Genomic DNA, 12,766 nt, shown 5'->3' on the forward strand with positions numbered 1-12,766 from the left:
GTGCTTTATTTCTGTGTTCAGACATGATTATAAAGGTTTGACTTGTCACTTTACCATAACCACAGAGTCCTCTTACTTTTGTTTTTAATGAATTTTTAAAAATTTTTTAGAATCATGGCCTAGCTGTTTCTGGTAGTTGTTAACTGTCAGATTTGTCTTTGTTTTCATAGGATGTTAGTAGTAAATACAAATTATCATTGTCGCATTATCATTTCCCGCCTGACGTGCAGAGTACTTACTGCCTGGTGTGGGAAGTTCTTGTTCTGTCACTTAGGTTCCTAGGTTTGCTTTCAGTTTGTCAGAGTTGATCCATCTCAGTTACATGAGGTATATGTATAATCACTGCTTATAACCTTGGTGACTGCTTATTTGTCCATCATTGTTTTTTATTGATCTGCTTTTACTGCTTAGTGTTTATTCTGGTTCTGTGATACATTTTCTGTTTCTTTGAATACCTAGTGATGTTATATTGTGGTATATGTAGATTTTATATATTTGCTTCTAGGAATTTTTAGTGTTCATCTTGCTAACTGTTTTGTTCTGGCTTGCTGTTTAATATTTGTATTTTCATAGGTCTTTCTGAGGTTTGTTTTCCATTTTATGAGGGCTTCTACAGGTAGCTTCTAGTAGCCTAGGAAGAAGCCTAGCAAAGCTTTCTGATGTATGGTGGTTTACGTTTTCCTTTACTGCTAATTAGGAACTTAACTGTCGTAACTGGTGTGTGCTTTGTAGAGTTGTTTCCAGTGTTCTTCTCTACTCATTAGGTGACAGCAGTGAGTAATCAGTAGCACTAAGGAGACCTGGAAATTACCATGCTTTCTTATATGTTTTCTTTGTTCTGTCGCGCTTTTATCCAATACATGTATTTTTTTAATTGAGATTGGCTGACTCCTTAAGTGGACTCTGTCTGGGTAGTAGTTGTTATCCCTCTGATAGTAGCTTAGAAACTACTTGATCATGGGAAGCTGTTAGGATTATAAAGTTCCATCTCTCTTGGATATAATGTTTGCCATGATTCTAGTACCTGAAAACTTACTTTATGTTGTTTCTGGTTTTTAAGATAGGAGATATAGAACATCTGCACTCTTTATTCCATCTTGCTCAGATGCAGAGGTTTTAGCAATTTTTAGAGAATAATATTTTCAGGGCTGGAGAATTGTGAAAATGAGAATTTGTTTTGTATTGCTGTGACAGAGTACATGAGACTTTATAAAGAAAAGAGGTTATTTAGGTATGGTTCTAGAGACTGACAAACTTGTATCTGACACTCCATATTATAAAGGCTCAACATGGACCTCATGGGCACCTGAAAAGAGACAAAACCTGGGTAGTGAACTCTTGTTGCTGCAGATCATTGTCCCAGTAAAAATGTGGTCTGTAATAGTGAGGAGGTGTCATTCATCCTTCTTAATGACTGGTCAACTCTTCAAGCCCCTTAACTCCTAACACCACCACAGTGGAAATTAAATCTCAGTCTAAGTTTTGGCGGAACAAACCAAATCTATACTATAGCAAGAATCAAAAACATTTTATTTATTGGGGACATTATATCAAAGAACAGTTTATGTAGCTATTAGCATAATCTTTCCAATTGCAGTTTTGCTAAAGTAGTAGCCATTTTGCATATTTGAATTCAAACAAGTTTTATGTTAAATATGGATGATAAAATTTTGACTCTTATTTTCATCCTCTTTTCTCTGCCTTTGTTTAGTTTTTGCCTCATGTTTTATGATGATTATCAGTGTTTTGCATGTAGCAGCAATGTATATAGTTCTTGGTGATCTGAATGTTAAACAAATTGAGTGAAAAAGGTGGCAGGAGGCGAATTTAAGAAAATTATTCAAAGGTTATTTGGGTTTATAAATTATAACAAGTTTTGATTTTATTATATAAATAGTGACATTGTATGCACTTTGACTTGAGAACAACAAGAAATAATTCAAAGGGCCAGAGAAAGGGTCCTTAAGCAGGTATTACTCTTGCAGAGGAACTGAGTTTCGTCTCCAACATTCACTCATGTCAGGCAGCTCACAGCCACCTGGCATTCTAGCATTAAGGGTGTCTGATGGTCTCTCTGGGTACCTACACTATACACAGACACATAATTAGAAGTAAAATGAAATCTTAAGAATTTTTGTTTTAAGCAGATTTTGCAAATATAAGAAGGTAAAGCATATGTTGTGGGTTCTCTTGTGATATGAGAGACAAGAGAAAGTGTGTTATTTCAACGTGTCTTTCTTGTAAACTTAGTAAGACTTAATAGATTAGATATTAAGATAAACCTGTAAAAAATTTAGCCACCATTCACTGACAGTTGTTTAGGCTATCACTGATAGTGTCTGTTTCCTTTTCAGGGAAGATAGCCACCTTACACGCCAAAGCAGACAGTATTAGGCAGCAATGTGTAACGTTTCTCCACTACATTAAAGTTTACATCTTCAGGTAGGTTTTATTACTGCATGGATATCTGTGGGTATATTTACACAAACTTGTATATTTATTCTATCTAATGCCTTTTTAGGTGCCTGAAAATACAAGATGCTGAGAACCACAATCTCCCTCTCCATCCCTATGAGGCTTTGGAAGCTCAGCTTCCTTCAGTGCTGGTTGATGAACTTCGTGGAGTACTTCTGTATATTGGACATCTAGCTGAGCTTCCCAGTGTTACTCTGGGAGCATTTGTAAACCAAAACCAGATTAAGGTTCGATTAGTTTGTTTTTTAAATTATCCAACATTTTTTCTCTCCCAAGAAAAAGAGTATTATGCAAGAATAAGAATTGGTACAAGCATGGCATCAAATGAAACTCTGATCTCCTGTCTTGTTAATTATGTATTTTTTACTATATATACATGTGCCTCACCTTAGTTTCTTCATTTGTGGAATTACTACTTTCAGAAATTATGGCAAGAATTAAATGATTGGCTTGTCTAAAGTGCTTAAAACACTACCCTGAATCAATAACTGTTCTCTTTTTGAAAGTGTAAATGCTTAGAAATTTCAAATAAAAATTAACCTCTTTGAAATTTCTGTCATTCTCATCAATAAAGGTTTGGGAAATGCCATGTCATTTATATATTCCAGTAAAATTTAAGGAAACGTCTTTTATTTATTTGTTTTAAGACAGTGTTTTAGGAATCTGAGGCTGGCCTTAGTATGTCTTCGACTTCTGATCCTTCTGCCTTTATCCCAAGTGTTGGGATTTCACACAGAAGCCATCATGCCCAGTTCATGGAGTGCTGGAAATTGAATCTGGGTCTTTATGCTGGCACAGCACACTACCAACTATACCCTACCTCAAAGAAAAGTCGTTATATGGAAAGTCATCATATGGAATTAAACTCTTTCACATCATATCACAGCTTAATGGTAGAATATCAGATGCAGTGTTGGGTTCAATCTCTCAAGACTTAAAAGGAAAAAATTTGCCTTTTGAAACCCACATTTATGTATTCCAATATCTCAAACTTTGTTGGAATGTTGTTTTTTTAAACTATGCCTCTTTTTTCCAGTAGTGATAAACACTCTGAAGTTTGATTTTTTTTTTAAATGGTATTAATAGCACAGTTTAACTCATAGGTAAATAGCAAATTCTGTATGTGAAAATTGGAGCATAAATGACAAATTATGATAATTTATGGTATTCTCTGAACTTTTAATCTCTCCTATTATATTTGAGTTTACTAATATCAGTAAGTTTTTAGTAACATAATACTTGTCAAAGTTTTTATTTTGGTGAACTTTAATAAATAAGAACAAGAAAATATTGGCTTGATCAGAGATCAATATGTAATAAGTTCTAAAACAATTATAGGTTATTATGTTTAATCTATAGAAAGGAAGTAAGTTACTGCTTTTATAAATTCTGTCTTAATAAAGGTATGTGGGTAGATTTTGGAGGGTAGTTTCCCTTTCTGGTTTCCTTAAGTTGGAGTTTTGTATTTTCTGGATATCCATCAAATGTATAAGAGAATAAACATGCATAACTTGTTCGTTAGCAGAAAGAAGCCTTTGTGTGCAAGAGTGTTTATCTGAGTTTTTGTGGACATTTTGGTTTGGGTATCTTGAAAAATTGTTTATTTGAAGTCTAGAAGACAAATATTAAAGCAGGAGAACATCTTAAAATATAAAATATATACCAAAATACTGTCCTGTAATAAAATACTTAAGATAATATATATACACACACACACACACACACATATATTATATATATATATAGTACAGTATGCCATCTTTCTTTCTTACATGTGAAAAGCATTATTTTAGCTATTTCCATTTGAGCATCTTAAAAATTTGCATTAGAGATGTTATTAGATATTTTGTATCACAGTTTCTTCTATTTCTCGTTGTTTCTTTATCATCAATTAATTAGACTTTCCAGATTGGGGTGTGTGTGTGTGTGTGTGTGTGTGTGTGTTGGGGAGGTGCTAAATATTTTTATTATTTTATGCTATTTGTGCTGTTAAAAGTACTTTGACTTTTACATTTGTGGCTACAATTCATCTCTTTTGCTTTATGTAGGAGGCAGGGTGCTAAAGAGATGCCTCAGAGGTTAAGATCCATGAGGCTGCTCTTTCCAGAAGACTGGATTTGATTTCAGAAACCATGTGATGGCTCAGAAACATCTGTAACTCCAGTTCCAGGGGATCTCTTTTGGTCTCTGCATTCACTAGGCATGCACATGGTGCATATATATATACATGCAAACAAAACATCCATATACATGATAATTAAAAAAATATGTAGGGAGATTGTAAATCTGATAATAGTTTCTGCAAGTGGATGTGATAACTTTTAATGTGTTACAGTTTCCTCATTAATTTGAAATGTTTTATTTATCTCTTTTCTGTTCCTTCTACTTGTTATCTTTCCCTGTGCCACGATTAGTCTAGCATTTTTGTGTTTGTATATTTGATAGAGAAAACCCTTCATCATTTATTCTGAGTTCAGTGGAGCTTGTTAATGTCACTGTATTGTTTTACAGTGATACTCAGTGTTCACTAGTGATAACCAGTACAGCATAGAGCTAAAATTTTTCATTTGAGTTTGATAGAATTGAGTTTGAGTGCTCAATCATGGATTGAGAGAGAAAATTCTTCACCTTTGTCACCTTGCATTTCTTAATGAGACTGACCATATAGTTGACATGATGATCTGAAGTTCTCATTTTTGTATTTTATTGTTCCTGTGCACTCACTTCATTAAAGGATATTTCTTAGCTAATTTCTAAAGCAAAAACTGCATCTTAAGATTCCTTTAGAGCCTTACCACTAAGTAGACACAGTGGTTGGTTGAAAGGGGTCTGTACTGTCCCAACCTATTTAGCCATCTCTATAATGTGTCTGTATTAAACCAGCAAGTAAAAATGTATCCTTTCAAGGCTCCTCAGTGAAAGAATTTGTCTCTAATCATGACAAATTTTTCCCAGTCTTTGGATGGGTAATTGGTTCTTTGGGTGGATGAAGTTTTGTGAGGTAGTACAAAACACCTAGTAAAGTATAAATTTTTACTACTAATAATGTCATTCACAGCTCTTCCCGCCATCATGGCATTTATTACATCTCTACTTGGATACCCATTGGCTGGTGTTGGAAATACTTCACATGCTGGGTGAAAAATTGAGTAAGTTTATGGTTTCTGCCGTTAAAATCCTAATTTTTGTTGTTTTTTAAAATGAAATTAGCCAGCTGAATACCATGGCATATAGTCTGTAATCCCAATTTTTGTGAGGCTCATGAGGCCAGCTTGGATTGAATGATGAATACTAGGTTGGCCTGTGCTATGAAGAGAGACTCTGTTCAAAAGAAAATAATTAAAAGTACTTATGTCATTTTTTAAAAGTAAATAGGTAATATTTATCCCCCATTTTCTTCCAGAGTGTCCATCAATCATGTCCCAGATAAGTGGAAATCACTCTATCAATTTATTTTTTAGTCTTTGATCTGTTGGTATACATGTATTCATTTTTGTTTATAACTGGTATGTTTGTACTTTTCATTGTGATTTTTCATTTAGCAGATTGTGCATGTGTGTTACATGTCTGTGCTGCAGTCTGTTTATACTTGTGGCATGTATGGTGACGAGAGAAGCATCAAAAATTTCCACCTCATTCTTCTAGGCCTCTTATTTTTGGTTTTTCAAGACAGGGTTTCTCTGTTTCCTGGCTGTCCTGGAACTCGCAGAGATCATCTGTCTCTGCCTCCCGTGTGCTGGGATTAAAGGTTTAGGCCATCACTGCCTGACTGAGACAAGGTCTCTTACTAATTGGACTTGAACTTGCCATTTTGACTAAACTGACCTGCCAGCAAGCCCTCAGAATTTTCCCTAGTGCTGGATTATAGGCCCTTGCTGCCATGGGATGCTGGGAATCAGAACAGGATTTTTGTAGTGATGCAGCAGCTTTTTAGAAATCTGTTTGGGAAAGTACATGTGGTTCAGTTATACTGAGACTTGTGTTACAGCTCTATTGCACTAATTCAGCTGTGTCTCTTTTCAAACAGTAGTTCCTGGATTCCTTTATAAGTGTTTCCCAGAAGACACATACGAATATACCTTTAATCTGTGTATATATTCTATAAAATATTTTCTTAGACATAGAATCAAATATTGAAGTTTTGATGTTGATTTTAGATTATGTGCCTTTTCTTCAGACTCTTGTCAGCAATAGACTAATGTACTGCTGATACATAAAAAACAATGCCAGATGTCTCTTTTTCTTCCAGGTTTTCTGGTTATCAGTTAACTTCAACATCTTTACATAATTTTGATTTTCTTTTGTAAATTTTCTAACTTTCTTAGGACTTTGTATATATGGATAGTAATCTTAGATTTCAAATGCTGTATATTCATTTTTTGTTGTATTTTGCCTTTTTTTTTTTTTTTTGAGATGGGGTTTCACTATTTAACCCTGGCTGACCTAGACCTCGGTATGTAGACCAGGCTGTCCTGCTGTCCTGGAACTGAAAGAGATCTACCAGCCTCCACCTTTTGAGTTTTGGAATTAAAATGTGCCACTACACCCAGCAAATGCTGTGTTTGTCTTTTTTTTAATCTTCTTGCTTGGCAGTTTAGGTTTCAAAGTCAGTACCTACTTTTAATTATGTATGTATATATCTATATACATAGACATATATAAAAATAATTTACCAATTTGTAATGATTATTTAAAATATATTTAGAGTAATATTCAAGTCGATACACTTTGATGTAGGTACAAGTTTTGGTTATGTTTATCTTGGTTTGCTCTGTTTTATGCCACAAAACAATTGCAAGTGGTGAGCACACTGGCCTCAGTTAAAAGACTAATGTTTCAGCCTCTTTGTTTTCAGAATCTTTGTAGATGAGGACTGGTGATTTTCTTTTATTTTAAAGCGATAGAGCAGTAAGCTTTTCAAAGATGGCCTCATTAATACAAAAGAAGTTAATTAAACTGAATATCGAATTGGAAAAGATTTTTTTTTTTTTAGGTAGTGCTTGGACCTATAAGCAGTTACTCTCAAATTTAACTTACAAAAAAATCTTAAACTCTGTTTTACTTTAGAAAAAAATTGAAGAGGTAAGATCATTTTTTTTTCTTGTGAGAATTAATTAAATCTGAGGTTTTAAAGTAGAATTTATCTTATTTTGCAGAACAAGTTGTCTATGGTCGTCAGTTTATAAGTCAGACTGGTGAAAGTTTAACCAATGTCAGCCTATTTGAAGAACATTGTGAAAATCTTTTCTGCGACTTAATAAGCCTGTCACTCAACAGATATGACAAGGTAATGCTTTAAGAATTATTGATGTTTTATAGCAATAATCCTTAATGTGTGGTTTAATATATAAGAATTTGAAGTGGTTTCCATGTTAAAATTTTTCGCTTTGTATTTGGTTACTAGTATCTGGTAGCTAAATGGGATGAGAATATAAATGTTTACATTTGATAAAATGTTTACATGTATATATTGATATGTGTATGTATGTTTGATATAAATATTTACAATAGGCTGGAATTCATCTTTCAAGTTAATTTTTGAAAAGCTACATTAAAATAGAAAGTTAGGACATTTTAATGAGGTGTCATGTTTTGGTAAGCATATACATTACATAATGCTTGAGTTAAGTTAAACATTTTCCAAATCTTTATTATTATGGTAAAAAAAATTGTTCAAAATACATTGTTCTAGCTTTTCAAAATATTTAGTATGTAACTATAATTACTGTGTACAGTTGTGTACTGGAACTCCATATTCCTGCCTAACTATAGCATGAAGCAGGTTTATTTTAACTTATAACAAATACAAATTTATTTCTAAGTTTCTGTCAGGAATCTCTCTCTCTCTCTCTCTCTCTCTCTCTCTCTCTCTCTCCCTCTCTCTCCTCCCCTCGCCCCCCTCTCTCCCTCCCTCCCTCCCTCCCTCCTCCTTTCCTCCCTCCCTCCTTCCTCCCCCTGTTTGTGTGTGTGTGTGTGTGTGTGTGTGTGTGTGTCTTAGATGGAACTGACTGAGGATCAAAACAGGTGTTGTGTAAAGAATATTGTACTAGAAAATACTTTTGCCAGTGTTCCTTTTACTTTCTTTAGTTGCTGTTATACTGCTATGCTGATTTTAGTAGTCCTGACAGCTTTTTCCATCAAAGTCTTAAATGTGTGCCGCTTAACCCGTGCTTCAAAATATTTTTGTGTGTGTTCTTTTAGCTGAAAATCAGGGTTGTTGTGTACTTTGGTTGTAAAGGGAAACTTTTTTTTTAAAAAAGTTAAGGAAATGACATTCTTAAACTGAGAAAACATTTTAACTCTTTATAACAATTAGCTATGTGATGTGTAAATATTTTTTTTTTGCAGGTTAGACCTTCTGAAGCATTAATGATTAATCACTACTCATGCTCCTGTGTTAAAGAATTATGGGTTCTACTTATTAATCTTCTAGACCACAGAAGTAAATGGTCAGTTGCAGAAGTAAGTTGGAAAAATTAATATTTGGTTGTTGTGACTAGTTCATATATTGAATTTCTGTATGTAGAAGAATGGCTACTCAAATCACACACAATATTGCTTGCATAGTTGAGCAATATTGCTCAGCAATATGCTTCCTCGATGAACCTGTATCTTCCAGAGAACATGCATTAATAGAATATATAAGGAAGTTTGTTATAAGAGATTGACTAGCACTGTTATAGAAGCCAATCCTAGGATGTAGACCGTGGAGAACTGACTACACAAGTTATAGTCTGAGTCGAAAGGCTTAAAACACAGAGGAGTTCTTTCCTGAGTGCTCTTCTAAGTGAACCTGCAATTCCTGACTTCACCTCAGAAAAGTATTTTTGGATGAGTCAGTCAGTATAAAGCAGAGTTGGAGTTAAGAGTTGTGGTTTTTATAATTACATCATTTCCTCCCTCAAACAAATCCTCTCATCTACTCTCTACCCCCCTGAGTCTTATTCAGATTCACCTCCATAACAGGCCATTGGGAGGCCTATTCTTCTATGGTTATAGTAGAGACATCAGCTCCAGAATGAATTAATCCTGTAAAAGCCTTTTCTTTTATTTTTAAATCCCATATGGTTTTATCATTTTCGTTCAATAAAGTACTTAAAGCTACAGTTGTTTTCTGTACTATAGAATCCTCTCTCGTGAAGTGCATTTTTCCATGAAGGGGCTACATGAAGCAATAATAATAATTGTGCAATTTTTTCTTCTTTAAATTGCCAAGTCAATGGGCACTTTGATCATAATTACTTGTTCTTCATCAATGATTCTTGTATGAACTATGACTCTTCATGGATAAACTGCCACCCAATAAAAATCCAATTGTTCCAGATAGAACAATTTCCCCAAAAGAACATTGAAGGGGGGGCAATGGCAATATTTTTAGGGCAAGCAATATCAGTAGCAGCACTTCTTGAATAGCAGCTTGTAATGAACGAATAGATTGACTACATTTTGCAGCTGGCACAAAAGGTATTGTTTTTTGGCTTAAACCCTCTAATTTTACAGGCCCTGAGGGGGAATCCTCAATCTATTTCCCTTTGTTGACTTGTATTATTATTGTTTCTAGGCAATGTATTGGCACCTTTATCATATTTAGATTGGGTGTTCCTTAGCCCAATGTTTTCTTGCTAAATCTACGTGCTCTTTGATTCTGAGCATTCATTTGTTATAAGGACAGTTTACATTGTTTATTTAAGTGACCAGGTCTGCCACAATTGAAACATTTTTCAGACATCTGTCTTTGAACCACATAGGTTTTAAAACAGCTAAAGTGGCTGTCTGTAGGTCCCTCCTTTCTACATAAATTTGGAAAGTCTGAAACATGTTTCTCTGATTATTCCTTGGCAATCTTCATTGGCGTTATAAAAACTGTTTTAATAACTTGAATTTGTTCCCTGTTTACTTGCTTTTCAGTAGCATCAAGTCTCCCTTTCAAATCCATATAAGGCTTAGAGGGACCTTGTGTAATTCTTACATAAACTAGACCTGAAGTCAGATCCCCTGTCGGTTTTCATGTAGGAGGGCTACAGGAGCATTAAGTAACTGATGATCTGTTGATGCCCACCTTTCTGCCAATCCCTGTCAGCATTTCAGATGTGTCATTTCCAGGATTGCCCCTTGGTTCTAGTTGTTGAGATTTTTTTATGGGCTTATTTACAAGCTACATTTGCCGCTGTAGAAAGTGGGAAGGGCTAAGGATCATTTTAGCAATTGCGTGGCAGCTGTTGTGCATTATTACTCCAACCAAGAAGATGTTCACAACAAATATGGAACAGTAGTTCCAAAGGAAGAACAAGTAGTATAAAAAATTTTATTATACTTATGCCTAATCTCTGATAAGCATTTTGCTCAAATTGTATTAGCGATACCAAGCACAAACAACTCATGAGACCAGGGAGGAATTGGTAATCTCCTTTTCAAACCTTCTCTGCCTTAGCATGCCTAGATAGTAAACTTTAGCATTTCCTAAGGCTCTCCTAAATCCTTATCACAAAGTGAAGGGAAGCAAGATAATTCCTCACTCCATGCTTCAGGATCATCTTCAGGCAGTGGAGATTACATATTTAAAGGAGGTTCCAGTAAGAGAGTGGAGGGAACCATAACTGGTATAGTTGTTGGTGGTACTGTCTTTACATTCGATTTTGCCTGAATGAGGAATAAGTTTCCTTCCCCCCCCCCCCGTAATTAGTTTTAAGGTTTGATTATCCAGCTTATATTCATTCCAGGAATTTGCATCTCTTTTTATGACTAATCCTGAAGTATTATTTTTATAGTAGTCTAAATAAATGCCCAAGTGACCTAAAATTGGATGGGGATCTTTTCCCCTTGTTTATATACCTTTCCAATATTCTTTCGGACACTGTACCATACTTCTCATCTAAAGTTTCTTCTTTTGGAAACCAGGGATTATAGTTAAAAACAAACATTCACAGAGCAGCACCAACATAGAATTCAGTTTATGTTGACTTACTACTCTGAGCCTGGTGCCTGCTTTTGAGTGTGGTTGATACATTCAGTGTCACTCCATTTAAAAACCTGACTTTTTTCTCTCTTAGCAGCTATCTGTTGCAAACAATTTCTTGGCTAGGGGTGAGTGTGCAGGTCTTATGCCTATTGTTACAGTCTCTGTTGTGCTGTGGATTCAGCTTTACTGGAAGCTGTCAGCAGTCCTCAAGCACACTCTGGAGTAAAGGTCTTTATTTATTTATTTATTTGTAATTCGTTTCTTTGTTTGTTTGTTTTTATCATGGTCCCCTTAATTTTCTGTGTCTTCCTATCCTGCCTCAAACCAGTTTCAGTGTGGCTTTTCATTTATCTCTGATTTTAGAAACATGTTAATGTTTCCTGTGCTCAAAAATAATCAGTGTTTAGAAGATGCGCTGAATAAATTATAAAAAGAATTAATTGAATCCATCTATATTTCAAATGAATAAAAACACAGTATAGAGATTGGAAAGACTAATCTAGGAAACATTAAAATATATCAACTTGTCTGTGTTCTTTTAAGGTTAAACACGAATTTATAAAGAATATAAATAACAGGGTTTCACTATTTAGCTCATGCTATCTTGGAAATTGTACTCTAATTGTCTCAGCATTCTTAATGATGGAATTATAGGTGTGAACTACCTTTTTAAATATTATTATTTAAGTGTTGGTAGTTTCAGACCTGTTTTTAGTCTGAAACTCAGAAAATTGTAGATATAGATAATATGATCTAGGTTTATCACAAAGAAAAGAGGGAAGGTAGCATAAGCCATGGGTGAATTAGAATAGAGCTAGGTATGGATGTACGTTTGTGTACATATATTTCCTATCTTTTTTACTAGGTGGACGGACCTAGTAGTCAGTCCTAAGGAAAATGGTACAGATAGCTCTCAAAAATGATAAATTTCTAGTGAACACCAGCAAGGCTCCTTGGACAATTGGCTGGCTTTCCACTGGTCCATAAAAAATGAAAATGAACCCGAAACATCTTATGCCATAAATTGTTTCCTCAAAAAAAAGGTTTGATATCTTTGAAGAACACAAGACCCAAATGAAAATTATTGAACCTGTGATAACTGATTCATGTAAGACATAGAAAAGGCAAACAATTAAAGGAAATGAATAAAACGGTTCAAGACAATGAAATAGAATGAAAATGGAATAGAAACAATAAAGAAAACTGAAACAGAGAATACAGGAGATGGGAAAATCTAGGTAGCCAAACAGGAACTACAGATGCAAGCATCACCAATAGGATACAGGTGATGAAAGAAAGAATCTCAGGTGGTGAATATACAACAGAAGAAAT

General features: G+C 34.6%; 1 protein-coding gene across 3 annotated transcripts in view; it reads left to right on the forward strand.

The window, feature by feature from the left end:
* The window catches only part of Mms22l (MMS22 like, DNA repair protein), a 109,609-nt gene that overhangs the window by 4,477 nt on the left and 92,366 nt on the right, over positions 1 to 12,766 (forward strand). For all 3 annotated transcript variants that reach the window (XR_006020921.1, XM_038347631.1, XM_038347633.1), the window contains exons 5-9: positions 2,355 to 2,442; positions 2,522 to 2,702; positions 5,534 to 5,624; positions 7,632 to 7,762; positions 8,824 to 8,937. Coding sequence is in view for 2 of the 3 variants with exons in the window: in XM_038347631.1 (XP_038203559.1) it covers positions 2,355 to 2,442; positions 2,522 to 2,702; positions 5,534 to 5,624; positions 7,632 to 7,762; positions 8,824 to 8,937 (605 nt within the window). In the remaining variant the exon portion in view is untranslated. The remainder of the gene's footprint in view (positions 1 to 2,354; positions 2,443 to 2,521; positions 2,703 to 5,533; positions 5,625 to 7,631; positions 7,763 to 8,823; positions 8,938 to 12,766) is intronic.

Source organism: Arvicola amphibius, chromosome 11 (assembly GCF_903992535.2).
Source record: "Arvicola amphibius chromosome 11, mArvAmp1.2, whole genome shotgun sequence".
NCBI lineage: Eukaryota > Metazoa > Chordata > Mammalia > Rodentia > Cricetidae > Arvicola > Arvicola amphibius.